The 23,405-nt window shown below is 47.6% G+C and overlaps 2 protein-coding genes and 1 long non-coding RNA gene across 3 annotated transcripts in view; 2 read left to right on the top strand and 1 right to left on the bottom strand.

Annotated features, from left to right (window-relative positions):
- wdr27 (WD repeat domain 27) overlaps positions 1–23,405 on the top strand; it is a 62,841-nt gene that overhangs the window by 4,208 nt on the left and 35,228 nt on the right. The window contains exons 7-16 of the mRNA XM_047028734.1: positions 7,848–7,998; positions 8,237–8,336; positions 12,075–12,157; positions 14,442–14,506; positions 15,554–15,684; positions 16,418–16,491; positions 20,355–20,421; positions 20,827–20,895; positions 21,024–21,130; positions 22,801–22,890. Coding sequence (XP_046884690.1) covers positions 7,848–7,998; positions 8,237–8,336; positions 12,075–12,157; positions 14,442–14,506; positions 15,554–15,684; positions 16,418–16,491; positions 20,355–20,421; positions 20,827–20,895; positions 21,024–21,130; positions 22,801–22,890 — 937 coding nt within the window. The remainder of the gene's footprint in view (positions 1–7,847; positions 7,999–8,236; positions 8,337–12,074; positions 12,158–14,441; positions 14,507–15,553; positions 15,685–16,417; positions 16,492–20,354; positions 20,422–20,826; positions 20,896–21,023; positions 21,131–22,800; positions 22,891–23,405) is intronic.
- LOC124473390 lies at positions 30–3,908 on the top strand. The gene is made up of 2 exons (XM_047028737.1): positions 30–226; positions 2,670–3,908. The coding sequence occupies exons 1-2, from the start codon at positions 74–76 to the stop codon at positions 3,906–3,908; spliced, it is 1,392 nt and encodes a 463-aa protein (XP_046884693.1). The 5' UTR covers positions 30–73.
- Positions 3,340–6,743, bottom strand: LOC124473394. Its single transcript, XR_006956723.1, has 5 exons — positions 6,451–6,743; positions 5,948–6,105; positions 5,774–5,833; positions 5,608–5,655; positions 3,340–5,363 (listed from the first exon to the last, which is right to left on the bottom strand). It is a non-coding gene; the product is annotated as an uncharacterized LOC124473394 (long non-coding RNA).

Here is a 23,405-nt window from a genome sequence, read left to right as displayed (position 1 = left end):
CACGTCGCGGCCATATTGAAAACGAAAACGAGGCTTGATCGAACGGAAGTGATTCTCTACTATACGAAGACGAATGATGGACGGAAAATGGACCACAAATCTTCTGCTCTTGCCTCCTATAACTGCGGCATTAATCGATAAATGGGCGGACGAGAAACACCGGATCCCCAAACTTGTCCAGACCAAAGGGTACAGCAACTGGATCGATATGTCCATGATGTTGAAGGTAAGTTAATCACTGTCTTACGTTAGCTAGCTAACATTAGCTATTAAATAAATGGAAGAACATTTTGGCCAACTCTGCTATTAATGTGTTTACAGTAACTAGTTAATATACGTTAAGGTTAAATTGTTTTTTGCAACTCACCGTCAGCATCATGGTTATTTACTTTGCTTGCTTGCAATTGGCAGCAAAGTTATAGTCAGAATTGGTAGCATGTTAAGTCAAAAATGCAGTAGGAGCTAAATCTTTTTTTGCGTTTTGGACGTCCATATGGACGTCCATAGACTGACGGCGATGGCTGCTGATCTTTGCATGGATGGACGGACGGCGATGCTGTTCAGAGTGCCGTCCATAGAGGGAGCATATATTTTGGACGGCGTCATAGCCGTCCATATGGACGGCGATGCTGTTCAGAGTGCCGTCCATAGAGGGAGCAGATATTTTGGACGGCGATGGATTGAATGTTTAGCAGGCTGTTGAGCTAACAGAACTGCCGAAGGCTACCATAGCATGTAGCTAGCTACATTAACTTTGGATGACTCAATCTTTTGTCAAGTTAATTTGTATGAATTGCATGTTAGTGCAATATTTACGCCTTTATTCTGTTTTTTTTTACATAATCAGCAGTATGATCTCATGACAATATAGACTTGAAAAACAATATGTTATGGTTTGGGTTTGCCTATAGGCTACATTTATTTTAATTATTTCGAGAATTGTTAATAAAGACTCATTTAAAATGTTAACATTGTGTTATGACCCTATGAAATACATTGCCATTTAGGTCTTTTAAACCGTCAGTTTAAAGTGTTTTATGGGTGGATTTGAAGCCACCAGTCAGTAGCTCCAATCTTGCGCACGAACTTTGCGCACGGAGACAAACGCAAAACAACAAACACTCGCTTGGAGCGGAGACCAATGCAAAACACAATACGATGTGTTGAGCCAAACCAAAGCCGTCAAAGGCTACCATGAATGTAGCTACAGCAACCGTGGATGACTCAATAAGTTTTGTCACGTTATTTTGTATTAATTGCATTTAAGTGAAGGCTATATATTTACGCCTTTATTTTATTTTTAACATACAAAAGTAGGCCAATCAACAATATAATCTCATGACAATACAGACTTGAAAAACAATATGTTATAGGGTTTGCCTAGATATAGGCTACATATATTTTAAATATTTCGAGAATTGTTAATAAAGACTCAATTAAGATTTTAACATTGTGTTATGACCCTATGAAATACATTGCCCTTTAGGTCTTTGAAGCCGTCAGTTTAAAGTGTTTTATGGGTGGATTTGGAGCCACCAGTCAGTAGCTCCAATGTTGCGCACGAACCACTTTGAGCGGAGACAAATGCAAAACGTAATAGCCTATGGGCCTAACACTCCAAATTTTAAAATTTTAAATGAGTCTTTATTAACAATTCTCGAAATAATTAAAATATATGTAGCCTATAGGCAAACCCAAACCATAACATATTGTTTTTCAAGTCTATATTGTCATGAGATCATACTGCTGATTATGTAAAAAAAACAGAATAAAGGCGTAAATATTGCACTAACATGCAATTCATACAAATTAACTTGACAAAAGATTGAGTCATCCAAAGTTAATGTAGCTAGCTACATGCTATGGTAGCCTTCGGCAGTTCTGTTAGCTCAACAGCCTGCTAAACATTCAATCCATCGCCGTCCAAAATATATGCTCCCTCTATGGACGGCACTCTGAACAGCATCGCCGTCCATATGGACGGCTATGATGCCGTCCAAAATATCTGCTCCCTCTATGGACGGCACGAGGGACGTCCCTGCTAATCCATCGCCGTCCAAAATATCTGCTTCCTCTATGGACGGCACTATGAACAGCATCGCCGTCCATATGGACGGCTATGACGCCGTCCAAAATATATGCTCCCTCTATGGACGGCACTCTGAACAGCATCGCCGTCCGTCCATCCATGCAAAGATCAGCAGCCATCGCCGTCAGTCTATGGACGTCCATATGGACGTCCAAAACGCAAAAAAAGATTTAGCTGCCTCTCCAAAAATGTGTACAATGACAGGTGATTCATAGCATCTTTTCTTCTCTAACCGGGATGATCTTGTGAATAACAATGCTTTTGCAGTCAGAAAGAGAGAGAGCGACAGGGCAAGTGTGAGAGCGAGGGCATTTCCCTCTATGAGAAAGAATGAGCCCCCGTACATGGTCCAGGTAGCTAAGTTAGATGTTAAGGCAAAATAGTTCCTCACGTTCCGAGGCTGTTCAAAGGTTGCTCGCGTTCTGAGCTTTTACAGTATTCTGGCACACACATTCCATGGTATGTATGGTGCATTTCATAATATTATGATCAATTATCATACTCACAGAACAGCATAGATAATCAGATTAGACACAAGGATTGTCACTTAACATGCATTTTGTCCTTTTACACCTTTCAGGTGGACCTTTCACTGGAAAGTCCCTTTATTGAAAAGGCAGAATGCAACTGCAAAGCAGGCCAAGGACATTGTGCACATGTTATTGGGTTGCTCTACACTGTAGCACACTATATAAAATTAGGCTGCAAGTCTGTCCCTCCTGTGGAGAGCAAGACTTCTTTGCCACAAACCTGGCACATCCCCCGACGCTCAATGGGGTTAAGTCCAAAACCCATTACTGAGGTACAAATAAATAAAATAAAACCCCAGCAAAATGACTTTCCCCCTGCCAAACAGATGCGAAGTGAAGGAATAGTCAGCAATCTGTACTGTCCAGTGCCACTCCCACTTCCTTGTAAGGATTTTGCACAGAGGCTGAAGTCAATTCTTAATGACATAGGAAGTACATGTCAGTTGGTCACACTAATGAACTTGCCCTCATATCAGCCACAGTATGTGCCCTCACCATATGGTGATGTACCTCTGGGCTCCATCCTGAGTTATCAGACTCGCCCTGCAGTTATCCAGTCTGATGACTACCCCCCCTTCCCTTTGCCCCCACAGCCAAGAGACTATGCCACTGTTCTTGGTGAAGAGGAGATGGACTACTACAGTGGTATATCTATGACTCAGACTGACTCTGAACTCCTGGAGAATGAGACAAGAGGCCAAAGCATGAACAAGGTCTGGCATCGCGTGCGGTCTCAGCGCATTACCTCGTCTAATTTTAAAAGGGTGTGCTCAAGACGAGCTGACTTTGACAGTCTTGCTGCAGAGCTCACGAGGGATAAAAAAACAGTGCAGACCAAAGCTATGCGGAGGGGAATTAAAATGGAACCAGTGGCTGCAGCAAAGTACACTGCATTAAAAGGAACCGTTGTTCTACCATGTGGTTTTGTGGTAAACCCAAACGCTCCCCACTTAGGGGCATCCCCAGACGGAAGAGTGATTGACCAATCCGAAGATTCTCCCTACGGCCTCTTAGAAATTAAGTGCCCAGACAAAAGCACATGTGCAGATTGTCCATATCTTATCCGACAGGCAGATGGTGATTTAGCGTTAAAAGTTGACCATGAATATCAATTCCAGATACTCGGACAGATGGGTGTTAGTGGAGCAAAGTGGTGTGACTTCTTTGTGATGTCTCACAATGACTTCCACTTGGAGCGACTACACTTCGATGTCAAAAAGTGGGAAGAAGTAAAATCTAAACTAGACTTCTTTTATTTCCAGCATTTTTTGCCAGCACTATTTAGATAGTTTTATAGTCTGTTTAATAAAGTACTAAGTACATTTGTCATCCAATATATATATATATATATATATATAAAAATGAAATAACTACCACACAATGTATTTTCCACACTTTATTGTATACACATTTAATGAAAATGACCTGAGTTTTAATTCTAAATATCTTTGCAATAAATGTATTTCATCATTCATAAGTCCAGGTATTCCTCAGTTTACTTTTTTTTAATTGTTACTTCAGGTTCAGAACAATGGCGACATGAATTCTAAGGCGGGCAATGTATTTTCCACACTGTTTTATACACATTTAAGGAAAATGATCGGACTGAGTTTTAAATCTAAATTTCTTTGCAATGTATTTCATAAGTCCAGGTAGTCCTCAATTTGATTGTTTCTTCAGGTTCAGAACAACGGTCCTTGAAGATTTGTAGGCTGGCACAGACAGACCACAGTTGGTTGACAGACCCCATAACTGTCATGTGTAATGTTCTATCAAAAATGTGATATTCTTTTATTCTTCTTATGGCCCGTTCGACATGAATTCTAAGGCGGGCGATTTCCTGTGTCTGCCGCACCTCCTCCTCACTGAACTGTGCATTTGCACCCAGAAAGGGTGGAATAACTAAACTAACATTGATGTCAGACAAAAGGTCTCCAATAAGGAACCCTTTATCTGCCATTACCTGATCCCCTTCCTCGAGTAAAGAGAGAACGCCTGACTTCCTGGTAATTTCCTTATCCGATATTGATCCTGTATATAGGTCACTAACAAATGTAATGAAACCTGACGGACTTATACCAATTAGGGACTTTAAGGTTGTAGTTCCTTTATAATGGGAGTACATTTCTGAATTCAGTACTTTTGAGCTTGGTTTTTGTACATGTATCTCTGTGCAATCTAAAATAACTCTGGTTTTTGGGAATGTACTTTTGAAGCATTGAGGCATAAGATCATTTACAGACTCTATTGAAGGCCAAATAAGAAGCGATCCCAACATGAAGTAGAGGAAGTTTGTCCAGGTGATACATATTCTGCTGACGGTTGATTGTGATACGTTAAAGCGATTAGCGAGGTCCTGTTGTAGACAGCCCAGTCTCACACGGCAAAGATAAAGAAAGAATTGGTCAATTAAAGCTAGGCTTTGCACATTAAATCCCTGTCTAATGTGCTCACTGGCTTGCTTTGCCTTCTGTGCTTGACTCCATCTCACCATGTGCTCAGCTGTAGGTTGTAAAGCTGTAAACACAGCTTTGAGTGTACTATAGTCTCTGAATCCTGTGTAGAACTGGATTTGTTTGTCGTCACACTGAAAGCGTTTGAGGAGGAACAGGTTGCTACGAAGTGTCGATATTTCTTCTTCCTGGCGAGCGATGGTCTTGCAGGCTTCTTGAAGCTGCTCCTCCAAGGACAAGGGCCGCTGAGTATAGTCATGATCTGCGTATGGCACGCTTGTCTCTACTTCGCTGGAATGGCCAGGTTAAAAAATAAATGGTAAGATGCTTTACAAGAACAAACATGACTTCCTCCTCCACAAACAAAACAACTATCATAAATATTTACTGCCACGCATGTTTTTTTTCAGTAATTATTTGAATTAAATGCTTCTGTTCTGGAGGTATGCCTTTCTCAATCACAAGCATTTCATCCAAATGATCTCAACTGAATCTTGTGTGACATTGAAACAAAATTATCATAGATAAGGCTCACCTTGATGTGCAGGCAATGTCCTCTTGGGGGTCTTGTCCCACTGAGTGACTGCAGATACGATCAAATATACCATTATTTAGGTATAAGGAACAAATGAAAGTGATAGCAGCACATTAATGTACATTAGATTTAACCAATTAGCTCATATAGGCTTTGGGTGTTTTACCTTGACTCATCCAATTCTTCACCCAGTGCATCCTCTCCACCTGTGGTAGTGGCAACATGACTGAAAAACAAACTGTCGCATTAATTCAATTCAGTAGTATTTAGTTAAATCGATGGTCACTGATCAATACTGACTGTTGGACGAAGGTTGTTAAACATTGCCAAAAATAAATACCTTGCTGTTCTAACAATCTTCCGCCTGCCAGGCTTGATCGAGGACCACGTAAAAACAGTTGGCACAACCCCCTCCTTCAGTTTCCTGATGCCACATAGCGACTCTGTGAAGAACTCTTCGGGGAAGTGATCTGAACACACTCTCGTGTTATTTGAGATCTGTAAAAACAATGATCATAACTAGCATCAAAACTAATTAGTAATTGATAGCTACAAATCTAGCCAGCCCGACTTGCATTTGGCTGGTGCCTTCGTGCCATGCCTGCTAGCTAGCGTTGATAACATTTGCTAGCTGGCTTGTCTGGTGTCAATAACGTTACCTAACAATATCTAATAATAGTTTACTTGTATTGTGTTAATGTATTGTGTTGACTAGTTTTGCTTGAGTAACATTATTATAAATCCCGAAAGTTGTTTATTTACACCAAACATTCACGAGCTAATTTGTACGTTAGCTCTGGGGTTGCTATTACAGTAGCTAGCCTTTGTACATCATTGTCTTACCTTAAAATGCGGCCCAATATCTCCTTATTTTAACAACCCATTCTCGACGAATTGCGGAATTTACAGGGAAGCGGTGAAATGTTTTCAGTTTGCAAGATAGTTTTTTTTTTGTTAGAATTGCACTCGGGGACGCAGCAGTAGGACATCACTCTGGTCTGGAGTCTGGTTTGTTGTCCCCTCAAGCCTCGTTTTCGTTCAGCTCGATATCAAAATGGCGACGCATGTGACTAAGGCGAATTAATGCTCGTCCGCTTGTCCGCTCGTCCGGGACAAGTGGATTTCTTTTGTAGGGCAAGTGGAAGACAACTGTACTTGCATTTACATTACATTTAGTCATTTAGCAGACACTCCAGAGCGACTACAGTAAGTACAGGGACATTCCCCCGAGGCCAGTAGGGTGAAGTGCCTTGCCCAAGGACACATCGTCATTTTGACACGGCCAGCAATCGAACTGGCAACCTTCAGATTACTAGCCCAACTCCCTAACCGCTCAGCCACCTGAGTCCCTTTACGCTTGCCCCTTTGGACAATTAAAAACACATACAAAATAAAATGCCATGTTAGGCCGTGTTCACGCTTGACTTGAGCGCCTTTTTTACATGCAACCCTAAAGGAAAAGGAAAAAGTGGCCGCCTTCTCAAAACGGCCGCCTTTTAAAAACTTCTAAAAAAGAGCAGCGCCCGACGCCTTTTTGAGTTCAATTTTCTAAACTTTTCAGAAAAGCGCTGGATGACGTCAAGCGCCTTTCTGACAGCTGACCAATCAGGACGAGGAGAGTAGGACCTAGGTCAGTTTGTTTACGTAAGTCTAGTGTCATCTATAGATCATGTAGGGACTGGGTTCTCTGCTGACAAGGAATGCTAGCACCAGTATTTTCAGAATATAACGTTACATCCTAAATTTCTCAGACAATATCTAAAATAATGTTTTAATAATTTAGACATAACAACGGATTATGCCACTAAATGTTGGTGTTAGGCAGAGGCTGATTTACCAAGGAATCCTTTAATGGGTGTAAACTTTACAGTTGAACATTAGCTGATATTAACTACGTTCATTTAACCGATACAAATGCTGCTAATGCTTGCTAGGTGCACAGCTGTGCTAGCTAGCTAACGTCAAAACAAAAAAGATATATATAAAATGATAAATTTTACCCAGACAAGTGACTTTTGTGCATGGACAAGTGAAACGTTACAGTAGTGTACTAGTCCAAAGGACAAGAGCCTCAAAAAGTGAATGTTGAGCCCTGCATACACACAAACACGCAGGCACACTAATCAACATGCATACACACACATACACCCACACCACGCAACAAGTGTAACCCCTCGACCACACAGCCGGCTGCTGGCCTGTCCGCTCACCTGTCTGCTCTCCTGGATCCCCTGTGCCAGGTGTGGTGCTTCTCCCTGCCTGGGGACGGCCGCTGTCGGACGGTGAGCCGGCTGGACCTCCACAAGGCCCAGCAGAGACACCAGCAGAGACACCAGCAGAGACACCAGCAGAGACACCAGCAGCACCTGGACACACAGGCCCAGAACATGGGTGAGATGCCACGCTACCCAGTAGTCAGTCTGGACAGGAGGAGCAGGCAGTGGAATGTGTGTTAATTTAGCAGATGCCTGTCAACAGCCATGTACAAGGATACTCCATTGAAATGCTATACTATGTAGAGCTATAACCGACTCCAGTATGTGCACGGTTATAATGTGTGTGTGTGTCCTATGTTGATGCATGTGTGTCATGTGTATGTGTGTGTGTGTTGTGTGTGTGTGTGTTCCAGGTGTGGAAAAGAAGCCAGGCTCTGTGGAGATGGACAGACCGGTCCTCACAATGTTTTCTCTCTCATGTAGCTCCAGATACTGCTCCCCCGAGCAGAGCAGGTCCGACACAACCATGAGACAACCCCAACACCACCCCAACACCACCCCAACACCACCCCAACACCACCCCATCACCACCCCAACCACGACACAACCACGACACAACCACGACACAACCCCAACCACGACACAACCACAACACAACCACGACACAACACAACCACGACATAACACCACCCCAACACCACCCCAACACCACCCCAACACCACCCCAACACCACCCCAACACCACCCCAACCACGACATAACACCACCCCAACACCACCCCAACACCACCCCAACACCACCCCAACCACGACACAACCACAACACAACCCCAACACCACCACAACACCACCCCAACACCACCCCAACACCGCCCCAACCACAACACAACCACAACACAACCACAACACAACCACAACACAACACAACCACGACACAACCACAACACAACCCCAACACCACCCCAACACCACCACAACACCACCCCAACACCACCCCAACACCACCCCAACACCACCCCAACCACAACACAACCACAAAACAACCACAACACAACCACAACACAACCACAACACAACACAACCATGACACAACACAACCACAACACCACCCCAACACCACCCCAACACCACCCCAACACCACCCCAACCACGACACAACCACAACACAACCCCAACACCACCCCAACACCACCCCAACACCACCCCAACCACGACACAACCACAACACAACCCCAACACCACCCCAACACCACCCCAACACCACCCCAACCACGACACAACCACGACACAACACAACCACAACACAACCCCAACACCACCCCAACACCACCCCAACACCACCCCAACACAACCCCAACCACGACACAACCACAACACAACCCCAACACCACCCCAACACCACCACAACACCACCCCAACACCACCCCAACACCACCCCAACCACGACACAACCACAACACCACCCCAACACCACCCCAACACCACCCCAACACCACCCCAACCAAGACACAACCACAACACAACCCCAACACCACCCCAACACCACCCCAACACCACCCCAACCACGACACAACCACAACACAAACCCAACACCACCCCAACACCACCACAACCACGACACAACCACAACACCACCCCAACACCACCCCAACACCACCCCAACACCACCCCAACACCACCCCAACCACGACACAACCACAACACAACCCCAACACCACCCCAACACCACCACAACACCACCCCAACACCACCCCAACACCACCCCAACACCACCCCAACCACAACACAACCACGACACAACCACAACACAACCACGACACAACCACGACATAACACCACCCCAACACCACCCCAACACCACCCCAACACCACCCCAACCACGACACAACCACAACACAACCCCAACACCACCCCAACACCACCCCAACACCACCCCAACACCACCCCAACCACAACACAACCACGACACAACCACAACACAACCACAACACAACCACAACACAACACAACCACGACACAACACAACCACGACACAACCACGACACAACCACAACACAACCACAACACAACCACGACACAACACAACCACGACACAAAACAACCACAACACAACCACAACACCACCCCAACACCACCCCAACCACGACACAACCACAACACAACCCCAACACCACCCCAACACCACCCCAACACCACCCCAACCACGACACAACCACGACACAACCACGACACAACCACAACACAACCACGACACAACACAACCACGACACAACACAACCACGACATAACACCACCCCAACACCACCCCAACACCACCCAAACACCACCCCAACCACGACACAACCACAACACAACCCCAACACCACCCCAACACCACCCCAACACCACCCCAACACCACCCCAACCACGACACAACCACAACACAACCCCAACACCACCCCAACACCACCACAACACCACCCCAACACCACCCCAACACCACCCCAACCACGACACAACCACGACACAACCACGACACAACCACGACACAACCACAACACAACACAACCACGACATAACACCACCCCAACACCACCCCAACACCACCCCAACACCACCCCAACCACGACACAACCACAACACAACCCCAACACCACCCCAACACCACCCCAACCACGACACAACCACAACACAACCCCAACACCACCCCAACACCACCCCAACACCACCCCAACACCACCCCAACCACGACACAACCACAACACAACCCCAACACCACCCCAACACCACCACAACACCACCCCAACACCACCCCAACACCACCACAACACCACCCCAACACCACCCCAACACCACTTCAACACCACCCCAACACCACCCCAACCACAACACAACCACGACACAACCACAACACAACCACGACACAACCACGACATAACACCACCCCAACACCACCCCAACACCACCCCAACACCACCCCAACCACGACACAACCACAACACAACCCCAACACCACCCCAACACCACCACAACACCACCCCAACACCACCCCAACACCACCCCAACCACAACACAACCACGACACAACCACAACACAACCACGACACAACCACGACATAACACCACCCCAACACCACCCCAACACCACCCCAACACCACCCCAACCACGACACAACCCCAACACAACCCCAACACCACCCCAACACCACCCCAACACCACCCCAACACCACCCCAACCACGACACAACCACAACACAACCCCAACACCACCCCAACACCACCCCAACACCACCCCAACACCACCCCAACACCACCCCAACCACAACACAACCACGACACAACCACAACACAACCACAACACAACCACAACACAACCACGACACAACACAACCACGACACAACCACGACACAACCACAACACAACCACAACACAACACAACCACGACACAACACAACCACGACACAACACAACCACAACACAACCACAACACCACCCCAACACCACCCCAACACCACCCCAACCACGACACAACCACAACACAACCCCAACACCACCCCAACACCACCCCAACACCACCCCAACACCATCCCAACACCACCCCAACACCACCCCAACCACAACACAACCACGACACAACCACAACACAACCACAACACAACCACAACCACAACACAACCACAACACAACACAACCACGACACAACACAACCACGACACAACCACGACACAACCACAACACAACCACAACACAACACAACCACGACACAACACAACCACGACACAACCACGACACAACCACGACACAACCACAACACAACACAACCACGACACAACACAACCACGACACAACACAACCACGACATAACACGACCACAACCACGACCACAACACAACCACGACACAACACAACCACGACACAACACAACCACGACACAACACAACCACGACATAACACAACCACAACACAACCACGACACAACACAATCACGACACAACCAGGGTCACACATTCTCATGCTCCAGCTTTCATCAGCTCTTCATTTTATGTTGGTCATGTAATAGTAGTTTTTTAATGTTTTTAAATGCTAACCTTATTATGTTAATGTATTAATGTGTTTAAATGAGTCTGTTTGAATCCTACTCTCCTCTCCTTTCTCCTTTCTCCTTTCTCCTTTCTCCTTTCTCCTTTCTCCTTTCTCCTTTCTCCTTTCTCCTTCTCTCCTCTCTCCTCCTCTCCTCTCCTCTCCTCTCCACCTGTCCTCTGTCCTCCCCAGCTGGGTGTGGCTGGGCAGCTCAGATGGTCTGTACCTGATTGACCTGGCAACATCCGAGATTTTGACCACTCTATGTTTCAGAGGTATAATACTGTGGTGTGTGTGTGTATCCTGGTGTGTGTGTGTATCCTGGTGTGTGTGTGTGTGTATCCTGGTGTGTGTGTGTGTGTATCCTGGTGTGTGTGTGTATCCTGGTGTGTGTGTGTGTGTATCCTGGTGTGTGTGTGTGTGTATCCTGCTGTGTGTGTGTATCCTGCTGTGTGTGTGTGTATCCTGGTGTGTGTGTGTATCCTGGTGTTTGTGTGTATCCTGGTGTGTGTGTGTGTATCCTGGTGTGTGTGTGTGTGTATCCTGGTGTGTGTGTGTGTATCCTGGTGTGTGTGTGTGTGTGTGTGTATCCTGGTGTGTGTGTGTACCCTGGTGTTTGTGTGTATCCTGGTGTGTGTTTGTTAGAGTTGGGTAATGTTACTTTTTAAAGTAAGTAATTACAGTTACTAGTTACATTTCTTTTAAAGTTAGTTAGTTACTTTCTGAAGAGAGTAAGGCTTTAAGTTAGTTTTGCAATACATACAGTATGTAACATTGGTTGGGCTGAAAATGGCCCGGGTGCTGTTCTATGAGCCCTGATGCATCCAGTGAAATAGCCCTGGAATGAAACTAGAGGGTTTCTCCCTTTTATGGTATGCTCATGAATATATAGATGAGCTGCGTGCTGATTGGTTTGTTTACGAGCGAAGCTGCAGAGCAAAGACTCAACACGTCCAACTGCACTCACTGAAACATCGAAGTGGAGACTTGAAATAAAAACGTACAAATAAATCACAACACTCTTTTCAACAGATTAAAATTGATCTGAACAAACATATATCTTGAGTTGTAGATTTAGATGACAACACAGGTTATTTATTCGAAAGAAACACAGTCAGGAACATGAAATTACTTGAGCCCCATTGCCAATAAACTAAATTGTCAGACATTCTACCAATGCTAGATACAGGCAGAATACATTAGCATTGCTAGTAACTGTTGGCGACATCATACTACAGCTTGCAGTTGTGATGAACATAAGGTCGGAACAGCACCTCTTTTCAGCAACAGCTTCATAGCAAATCCTGCTTTACATTGTGCCAGGTTTTGAAAACTTTCCTTGGTGAAATGGTTCGAGGAAGCCCCTGCTGTCTGTCTCTCTCCTCCTTCAGTGTCTCTCCTCCTGCTGTCTGTGTCTCTCCTCCTGCTGTCTGTGTCTCTCCTGCTGTCTGTGTCTCTCATCCTGCTGTCTGTGTCTCTCCTCCTGCTGTCTGTGTCTCTCCTCCTGCTGTCTGTCTCTCCTCCTGCTGTCTGTGTCTCTCCTGCTGTCTGTGTCTCTCCTGCTGTCTGTGTCTCTCCTCCTGCTGTCTGTGTCTATCCTCCTGCTGTCTGTGTCTCTCCTCCTGCTGTCTGTGTCTCTCCTCCTGCTGTCTGTGTCTCTCCTCCTGCTGTCTGTGTCTCTCCTCCTGCTGTGTGTCTCTCCTCCTGCAGTCTGTGTCTCTCCTCCTGCTGTCTGTGTCTCTCCTGCTGTCTGTGTCTCTCCTGCTGTCTGTGTCTCTCCTCCTGCTGTCTGTGTCTATCCTCCTGCTGTCTGTGTCTCTCCTCCTGCTGTCTGTGTCTCTCCTCCTGCTGTCTGTGTCTCTCCTCCTGCTGTGTGTCTCTCCTCCTGCTGTCTGTGTCTCTCCTCCTGCTGTCTGTGTCTCTCCTGCTGTCTGTGTCTCTCCTCCTGCAGTCTGTGTCTCTCCTCCTGCTGTCTGTGTCTCTCTTGCTGTCTGTGTCTCTCCTCCTGCTGTCTGTGTCTCTCCTCCTGCTGTCTGTGTCTCTCCTCCTGCTGTGTGTCTCTCCTCCTGCTGTCTGTGTCTCTCCTCCTGCTGTCTGTGTCTCTCCTGCTGTCTGTGTCTCTCCTGCTGTCTGTGTCTCTCCTCCTGCTGTCTGTGTCTCTCTTGCTGTCTGTGTCTCTCCTCCTGCTGTCTGTGTCTCTCCTCCTGCTGTCTGTGTCTCTCCTCCTGCTGTGTGTCTCTCCTCCTGCTGTCTGTGTCTCTCCTCCTGCTGTCTGTGTCTCTCCTGCTGTCTGTGTCTCTCCTGCTGTCTGTGTCTCTCCTCCTGCTGTCTGTGTCTCTCTTGCTGTCAGTGTCTCTCCTCCTGCTGTCTGTGTCTCTCCTCCTGCGGTGTGTGTCTCTCCTCCAGCTGTGTGTGTCTCTTCTCCTGCTGTCTGTGTCTCTCCTGCTGTGTGGTGTGTCACTAACTCAGACAAGCAGGATAGATGTGACACTCAGAGTACAGGAGCATTGTGAAATGAATACAGGAAAATAATTTCTGTGTGTGTGTGTTCCACTCCAGATTATCCCAGTCTGAACATCACCCTCGCTGGATCCTGGTCCTTCTGCCAAGGAAGAGACAACAATGTGAGTCCTCAACCCCCAACCAGGAACAGGCCTCTAGGTTAGAGGCTGTAGCCTTTAGGTTAGAGGCTGTAGGCCTCTAGGTTAGAGACTGTAGCCTCTAGGTTAGAGACTGTAGCCTGTAGGTTAGAGGCTGTAGGCCCCTAAATTAGAGGCTGCCTGGTAAGGCCTGCCTGCATGTCCCAGTCCCACCAGCAGAGGGCAGACTTGGTGTGTCATTAGTGAAGAGCTGCAGGTCTGGGGCAGGCCTCTCCCCTTTCCTTCTCAGTTCTCTACTCAAACTAGCCCTGGATTCATTCACCAGATGGGCTGCTCAGCATTTTATCAGTAATCTAAATTGAATCGATGATAATCATAAAACCTTGAATAATCCTAGGTGCTAAGATTACATGTGTATGACGTTCAGTTTATTTGAGTCTCCACCGTCATGTCTGTAGGATTGGAAACATGGAGCTGTCACATGAGGGGAATTACCCTTTTTACTATTATTTTATCAAATGTAAGCTGTTTTAGTTTCATGAAGTCTCCCCATTAGGATTAATAATAATTAGATAGTTTACAGTTAATATTACTACACCCCCTCCACATGTTAGAGTTTACATACTTGACCTTTGTTATTTTTTAACTATAAATATAAACTATAAATATATATAATTAAGTCTGCATGGTTTCTGGAGGATTGTGGGAGGTGTTTTACAAGCCTGTGGTTTGTTTCCTGTAGGAAAGAGACTTTTCTTTCTCAAGTGAGAGGCTTCACCACATCTCCCCCTCTTACTTACCCACCAACTACCCCCCAACAAACCCTAACTAAACTCCAACTACAACCTAACTACACTAACTTTCTGTCTCTCTCCCCCTCTCTATACCCCATACCCCCCTTTCTACTTATGTCTCTGTTTTTCTCTCCCTCTCTGCCCCCCCCCCCTTCTCTCTCTCTCTCTCTCTCTCTCTCTCTCTCTCTCTCTCTCTCTCTCTCTCTCTCTCTCTCTCTCTCTCTCTCTCTCTCTCTCTCTGTCTCTCTGTCTCTCTGTCTCTCTCTCTCTCTCTCAGGTGGTGTGTCTGGCCAGCAGTCTGTTTGTTCCTGCAGTATCAGTGTTGGAGGTGAAGATGCCAGGTTCCATAGACAGTCTGTTTGCAAGCCTGGCCCCGGCTTGGCCTACACATCTGTCTGTCTTCCCCAGGTAAGAGGAGTAGGGAGGAGGGGTGGGGAGGAGGGGGAGCAGGGGTGAGGAGGGGGGAGGGGTGAGGAAGGGGGGGGCAGGGGTGGGGAGGGGGGAGGGGTGAGGAGGGAGGAGGGGTGAGGAGGAGGGGGAGGAGGAGGGCGGAGGGGTAAAGAGGAGGGGGGCAGGGGTGAGGAGAGGTGAGGAGGAGCAGGGGTGAGGAGGAGGGGGAGCAGGAGGGAGGAGGGGTGAGGAGGAGGGGGAGCAGGAGGGAGGAGGGGTGAGGAGGAGCAGGGGTGAGGAGGGAGGAGGGGTGAGGAGGAGGGGGGGGCAAGGGTGAGGAGGGAGGAGGGGTGAGGAGGAGGGGGAGCAAGAGGGAGGAGGGAGGAGGGGTGAGGAGGAGCAGGGGTAAGGAGGGGTGAGGAGGAGGGGGAGCAGGAGGGAGCAGGGGTGAGGAGGGAGGAGCGGTGAGGAGGAGCAGGGGTGAGGAGGGAGGAGCGGTTAGGAGGAGCAGGGGTGAGGAGGGAGGAGGGGTGAGTAGGGAGGAGGGGTGAGGAGGGGTGAGGAGGAGGGTGATGGTGTGAGGAGGAGGGGAAGCACCCTGGTAGGAAAGCCTCAGTAGTCTCACAGTGCTGACACAGCAGGAAGTCAACATGGAGCTCTCATTTCACCACCACGGTTTCTTTCCCCCTGCCCCTCCTGCCCCTCCTGCCCCCCCCCCCCCCCCCCCCCCCCCCCACACACTTACTCCCAGTGCTCCTCCTATCCCAAGCTCCCCCCTGAACACTCAGCTGAGGAGGAAAGAGACGAAACAACCCAAGAAAACAGGTCAGCACCTTCACTCACACACCCATACCCTGACACACACACACATACCCTGACACACACACACACATACCCTGACACACACACACACACGTGTTATTAAATGTGGGTTTTAGAAGCAAGCGTTTTATGGTTTTTCTTCTGACTGGCACTTTGAAAGTTTTGTTTGGCCACAGGTCACTTCCTGTGAATAGCCTCATGGTTACAGAGCTGCTCTGGCTGTGGTCAAGCTACTGCATCACAGAAGGGGTGTGTCTGTGTGTGTCTTTGTCAGAGTGTGTGTCAAAGGAGGTATATGTGTGTGTGTGTGTGTGTGTGAGAGAGAGAGAGTGTGTGTGTGTGTGTGTCAGAGGAGGTGGCAGACAGTCACCAGCTCCCTCTGTCTCAGGGGGCCACATCAGCATTGGGCTAGTGATGATGTGATGATGTGGCTCTGCCTACTACAGTATTATCAACATGTTAGCATTGCTGTGGGGCTGATGTTAAGCGAACACATTGTTTGGCTAGTAACAGACAAGACAGGTATGTTCCCAGATCGATACAGACAGACAGACAGGCAGGCAGGCAGACATACAGACACATGCAAACAGACAGACAGACAGACAGGCAGACAGAGAGACACAGACAGACAAGCAGGCAGACAGAAAGACACATACAGACAGACAGACAGACAGGCAAGCAGACAGAAAGACACATACAGACAGACAGACAACCAGGCAGACAGGTCAGTGTCTGCAGCAGTTGCGCACCTCTCTGCAGTAGACAGCAGTGTATGGTGTGTGTACGGTATGTATGCGGTGTGTGTGTGCAATGTGTGTGTGCAGTGTGTGTGTGCAGTGTGTGTCTGCAGTGTGTATGTGCACTGTGCGTGTGCTGTGTGTGTGTGTGTGTGCAGTGTGTGTCTGCAGTGTGTGTCTGCAGTGTGTGTCTGCAGTGTGTGTGTGCTGTGTGTGTGTGTGCGCAGTGTGTGTGTGCAGTGTGTGTGTGCAGTGTGTGTCTGCAGTGTGTGTGTGCTGTGTGTGTGTGCTGTGTGTGTCTGCAGTGTGTGTGTGTGCGGTGTGTGTGTGTGCAGTGTGTGTGTGCAGTGTGTGTCTGCAGTGTGTGTGTGTGCGGTGTGTGTGTGTGCAGTGTGTGTGTGCAGTGTGTGTCTGCAGTGTGTGCGTGCTGTGTGTGTGTGTGCAGTGTGTGTCTGCAGTGTGTGCGTGCAGTGTGCGTGTGCTGTGTGTGTGCTGGAGACAGCAGCTTAGACTGTGGTTTCCATGATGACAGTTAGCAAGGTGCTGGAGGCAGGCTGCTAAGGAGCAGGACTCCCCAGTGTGTGTGTGTGAGTGTGTATGTGTGTGAGTGTGTATGTGTGTGAGTGTGTATGTGTGTGTGTGAGTGTGTACGTGTGTGAGTGTGTATGTGTGTGAGTGTGTATGTGTGTGAGTGTGTACGTGTGTGAGTGTGTATGTGTGTGAGTGTGAATGTGTGTGAGTGTTCTGAGTTAGGAGCTGGTGCGTGACTGCAACATCAGACCCAAAACCACAAATATTCACCAACTCCTGTTTTCCTCCGAACGTCTTCTACTGGTCCCATTCTTCAGACCTGTCTCTACCTCTTCATCTCTCTCTCTCTCTCTCTCTCTCTCTCTCTCTCTCTATATATATATATATATATATATATATATATATCTCCCTCCCTCTCCCTCTACCTCGCTCTCTTTCTGTCTTCTACTCTTTTTCTCTTGTCCCTCTCGCTCTCCCTCTTTCCCTCCAGTCCTCGGAGGCCTGTCTTACTAAGTAACCATAGAGCTGCTTGACTTTTCCTTCTCCTGCCTGCAGTTGACAGGATTGGTTTTTATTTTGAAACCAAACACGTTTTAATGGCGGTGGAAAAAGTGAGTTCAGTTTGCATCAAGGTGGGTGTTCTAACAGGAGTAGAGGATGAGGAAGAGGGAACTGTTCCAACATCCAGTAACTACCCCACCAGTAACACCAGGAACTACCCCTCCAGTAACTACCCCACTAGTAACACCAGGAACTACCCCTCCAGTAACTACCCCACCAGTAACACCAGAAATGACCCCACCAGTAACACCAGTAACTACCCCACCAGTAACACCAGTAACTACCCCACCAGTAACACCAGGAACTACCCCTCCAGTAACTACCCCACCAGTAACACCAGAAATGACCCCACTAGTAACACCAGGAACTACCCCTCCAGTAACTACCCCACCAGTAACAACAGGAACTACCCCTTCAGTAACTACCCCTCCAGTAACACCAGGAACTACCCCTCCATTAACTACCCAACCAGTAACACCAGGAACTACCCCTCCAGTAACTACCCAACCAGTAACACCAGGAACTACCCCTCCAGAAACGACCCCACCAGTAACACCAGGAACTACCCCTCCAGAAATGACCCCACCAGTAACACCAGGAACTACCCCTCCAGAAATGACCCCACCAGTAACACCAGGAACTACCCCTCCAGAAATGACCCCACCAGTAACACCAGGAACTACCCCTCCAGTAACTACCCCACCAGTAACACCAGGAACTACCCCTCTAGAAACTACCCCACCAGTAACACCAGGAACTACCCCTCCAGAAATGACCCCACCAGTAACACCAGGAACTACCCCTCCAGAAATGACCCCACCAGAAACACCAGGAACTACCCCTCCAGAAATGACCCCACCAGTAACACCAGGAACTACCCCTCCAGTAACACCAGGAACTACCCCTCCAGTAACATCCCCACCAGTAACACCAGGAACTACCCCTCCAGAAACACCAGGAACTACCCCTCCTGTAACATCCCCACCAGTAACACCAGGAACTACCCCTCCAGAAACACCAGGAACTACCCCTCCTGTAACATCCCCACCAGTAACACCAGGAACTACCCCACCAGTAACTACCCCACCAGAAACTACCCCACCAGTCCCCAGCAGCAGTAACAGCAGTAACTACCCCACCAGTCCCCAACAACAGTAACAGCAGTAACGGCAGTAACTACCCCCCCCAGCCCCAGCAGCAATAACAGTAGTAAAAGCAGTGCAGCAGTAACAGCAGCAGTAACAGCAGCAGTAACAGCAGCAGTAACAGCAGTAACAGCAGCAGTAACAGCAGCAGTAACAGCAGCAGTAACAGCAGTAACTACCCCCCCCCCAGTCCTCAGCTGCAGTAACAGTAGTAACAGCAGTGCAGTAGTAACAGCAGCACTAACAGCAGCAGTAACAGCAGTCGTAACAGCAGCAGTAACAGCAGCAGTAACAGCAGTAACGGCAGCAGTAATGCAGTAGTAACAGCAGCAGTAACAACATTAACAGCAATAGTAACAACAGCAGTAACAGTAGTAGTAACAGCAACAGTAACAGCAGTAACAGCAGTAGTAACGGCAGTAGTAACGGCAGCAGTAACGGCAGCAGTAACTGCAGCAGTAACTGCAGCAGTAACTGCAGCAGTAACTGCAGCAGTAACTGCAGCAGTAACTGCAGCAGTAACTGCAGCAGTAACTACCCCCCCAGTCCTCAGCAGCAGTAACAGTAGTAACAGCAGTGCAGCAGTAACAGCAGTATCAGCAGCAGTAACAGCAGCACTTGCAGCAGAAGTAACAGCAGTAAGAGCAGTAGTAACAGCAGGAGCAACAGCAGCAGCAGTAACAGCAGTAGTAAATGCAGTAACGGCAGCAGTAATGCAGTAGTAACAGCAGCCGTAACAGCAGCAGTAACAGCAGTAGAAACAGCAGCAGTAACAGCAGAAACAGCAGCAGTAAAAGCAGCAGTAACAACAGCAGTAACAGCAGCAGTAACAGCAGTAGCAGCAGCAGCAGTAACAACAGCAGTAACAGCAGCAGTGTGTGTGTGGTTTCAGGGGTCAGAGAGCAGCCTCTGGTGTTCCACTCCCAGGTGCGGTCATCAGGATACCACCAGGGCCCAAGGTATGTAGACCAGGGTATATAGACCCGGGTATGTACACCAGGGTGTATAAACCCGGGTGTGTAGACCAGGGTTGATAGACCAGAGTATGTAGACCAGGGTAGATAGACCAGGGTAGTTAGACCAGGGTAGATAGACCAGGGTAGTTAGACCAGGGTAGATAGACCAGGGTAGATAGACCAGGGTATGTAGACCAGGTTAGATAGACCAGGGTATATAGACCAGGGTAGATAGACCAGGATAGATAGACCAGGATAGATAGACCAGGGTAGATAGACCAGGGTAGTTAGACCAGGGTAGGTAGACCAGGGTAGGTAGACCAGGGTAGATAGACCAGGGCCAGGGCAGAGTAGCAGTAGGCTCAGTCTGGATGAAAAATTATTCTGAGCACCAATGTGTCTTTCTAGGAGGACCATGTTTTCACCCAAAACCAATGTTCCGAAGACCCCAGGTCACACGAAGCCCGACCACTCCAGGTGAGCTGGGCTTCTGGTGCAGTCACCCCAGAACCAGCTTGATGGATTCAACCTGGAATTGACCTTCTGGAGGTGAATGACCTACCACCGTGCTTCCTGTGTCAACCTCTTGGTGTGTTGTCTCCTAGAAGTCTGCTGAGAGATTACCCATCAGACACTGTGGCGCCGAGTGTTCTACACGCTCACCTGAGCACAGGCCCCTCCCCCACACCTGTCTGCTGCTGCCAGTATTCAGGTAAGGCTTTTCCCACCTCACCTGGTGGCAGGCCATATGGAGGATTACTGAGTGCTGCTGAGGGCTCTCTCTGTGTCTCTCTGCTGACGTCTCTCTCTGTGTGTGCCTTTCTCTGTCTCTCTCTCTCTCTCTCTCTCTCTCTCTCTCTCTCTATTCCTCTCTCTCTTTCTGTCTCTGTCTCTCTGTGTGCCTTTCTCTGTCTGTGTCTCTCTCTGTGTCTCTCTCTCTGTGTATCTCTCTCTTTGTGCTTCTCTTTCTCTCTCTGTTTCTCTCCTCTGATGTCTCTCCCTGTGTCTCTCTCTTTCTTGTTCTGTCTCTCTTTCTGTCTCTCTCAGTTCAGTTAAGTTCAGAATGCTTTATTGGCATGACAGTTCGGGTTGAGCAGTAGTGCCAAAGCAGTCCATATTGAATGGACATTTTAACATACAGTATTGTGCATAAGTCTTGGGCACCCAAGATTTTTTACACAAATAATGTACTTATAGTGTTTTTCTTCGATGAAATGCTACAGCTTTTCTTGAATTACATGTTTCGATGAAGGCGGTGTGTACACGAAGGCAGCTTTTATTATTAATATTTCATTTGTAGTTAAGAACAACACAGGAATTGCGCAAAGCAGTTTATTAATTAGTAGGCGACATCTCTGGTGTCTCGTCGGTGAGGAGGCAGATGAGGTACTTACAGTGATGCAGAAAGTTTTGTATCGTACCTATTTGTAGTAAAAATACATTAGAATTATAGTAAATCTAAATTTAATGTTGCTACATTTTTTCGTTTAAGTGTATCAGATTTGAATGCAACATTTAATCAAAGAAATATATGTAATATAATTTTTTTATTTGACAGCGGTATAAAAGTGCAATTTTGCTAAATCTTTTGTAAAAAAAATATTTCATTATTTCTTAAAGCATTTTGTCTTTAACTTTTTATTTATTTTTATTGTGCCTAAGACTTTTGCACAGTACTGTATATAAATATCAGTGTTTTCCACAGATTAGAAAGCAATTTGTGGCGTGGGACTGCTCACCAAAAGAACGAAGGGGAACCTACTGGTCTAGCAGATTAAGACGTGTTAGTAGGAACCTAGCGAAAAGTAGCCTCAACTTTCCTAGACTTTTAGCTACGGTACTAATGCTGAAGCTTTGCTGATATCGCAGAGTGTTGTTGCTAACGTGTGCTGACGTTGTGACTGTGTGTGTGTGTGTGTGTGTGTGTGTATTTGAGAGACTCGTGAGTGACTGAGAGATGGAGGGAGAGCAGGGAAAGGAAATGCAGCTGAACAAATATGCTGCATGTTTAAATATTGTAAAAAAAGAAATAACGAAACGCTATATGTGGCGGCCGGTGTTGATTCTGTGGCGCACCGCCACTAATTAGTCTATGTGTGGGAAACACTGTATATATACTGTATATATAACAATTAACAAGGAGTCTAACAATAATAATATGGCAAAATAACAGTAGCATAGTAAGTTGGGGACTGTAGAAAAGTAACAGATAAATGCATGTTAAGATACAGAAAGGTTTTAACAGTCATACAAGGTTGATTCAATGTCCCTCAGGTTGTGACTTTTAGATACATATCTAGCAGCACGGCTTGCAGAAGGCCCTTTGCCCAGAGATATCCTCTCTCTCTGTGTCTCTCTGTCTCTTTCTGGGTCTTTCTCCAGGAGATGGGAAGCAGATTCTTTGTGGCATGGGAGACCGATCTGTGTTGCTGTACAAGTCTACTCTAACTGGACACCCTGCAGTTTACACCGGTAACAGCCTCCCTCCCACTTTCCTCTCTCCATCTCTCCCCCCTCTCTCCTCTTTCCTTCTGTGCCTCCATCTCTCCTCCCTCCTTTCTCCCTCTTTCTTCCTTCCCTCCCTCCCTACTCGAAGTGTTCATTACCATTATCTTTATCATTATTTATTATGGCAACTAAATGTAATCCATATTTGGTTTGAATCAGAAGTAAGGCTATATAAGGCTTCAGTAAGGCTATTCCTTGTTAAAACTGCAGTCATCCTATTGGTTGTTTGTCCTGGCCAGCTAGATGTGATTGGACGATGAAAGCCTCAGGTTTAGGTGGGCTGGGGTTAGGTGGGCTGGGGCTATGTGGGCTGGGGTTAGGTGGGCTGGGGTTAGGTGGGCTGGGGTTAGGTGGGCTGGGGCTAGGTGGGTTGGGGTTAGGTGGGCTGGGGTTAGGTAGGCTGGGGTTAGGTGGGCTGGGGCTAGGTAGGCTGGGGTTAGGTAGGCTGGGGTTAGGTGGGCTGGGGTTAGGTAGGCTGG

Source organism: Hypomesus transpacificus, chromosome 11 (genome assembly GCF_021917145.1).
Source record: "Hypomesus transpacificus isolate Combined female chromosome 11, fHypTra1, whole genome shotgun sequence".
NCBI classification, from domain to species: domain Eukaryota; kingdom Metazoa; phylum Chordata; class Actinopteri; order Osmeriformes; family Osmeridae; genus Hypomesus; species Hypomesus transpacificus.
Note: the sequence above shows the minus strand (reverse complement) of the source record. Positions and strands in the feature narration are given on the sequence as shown.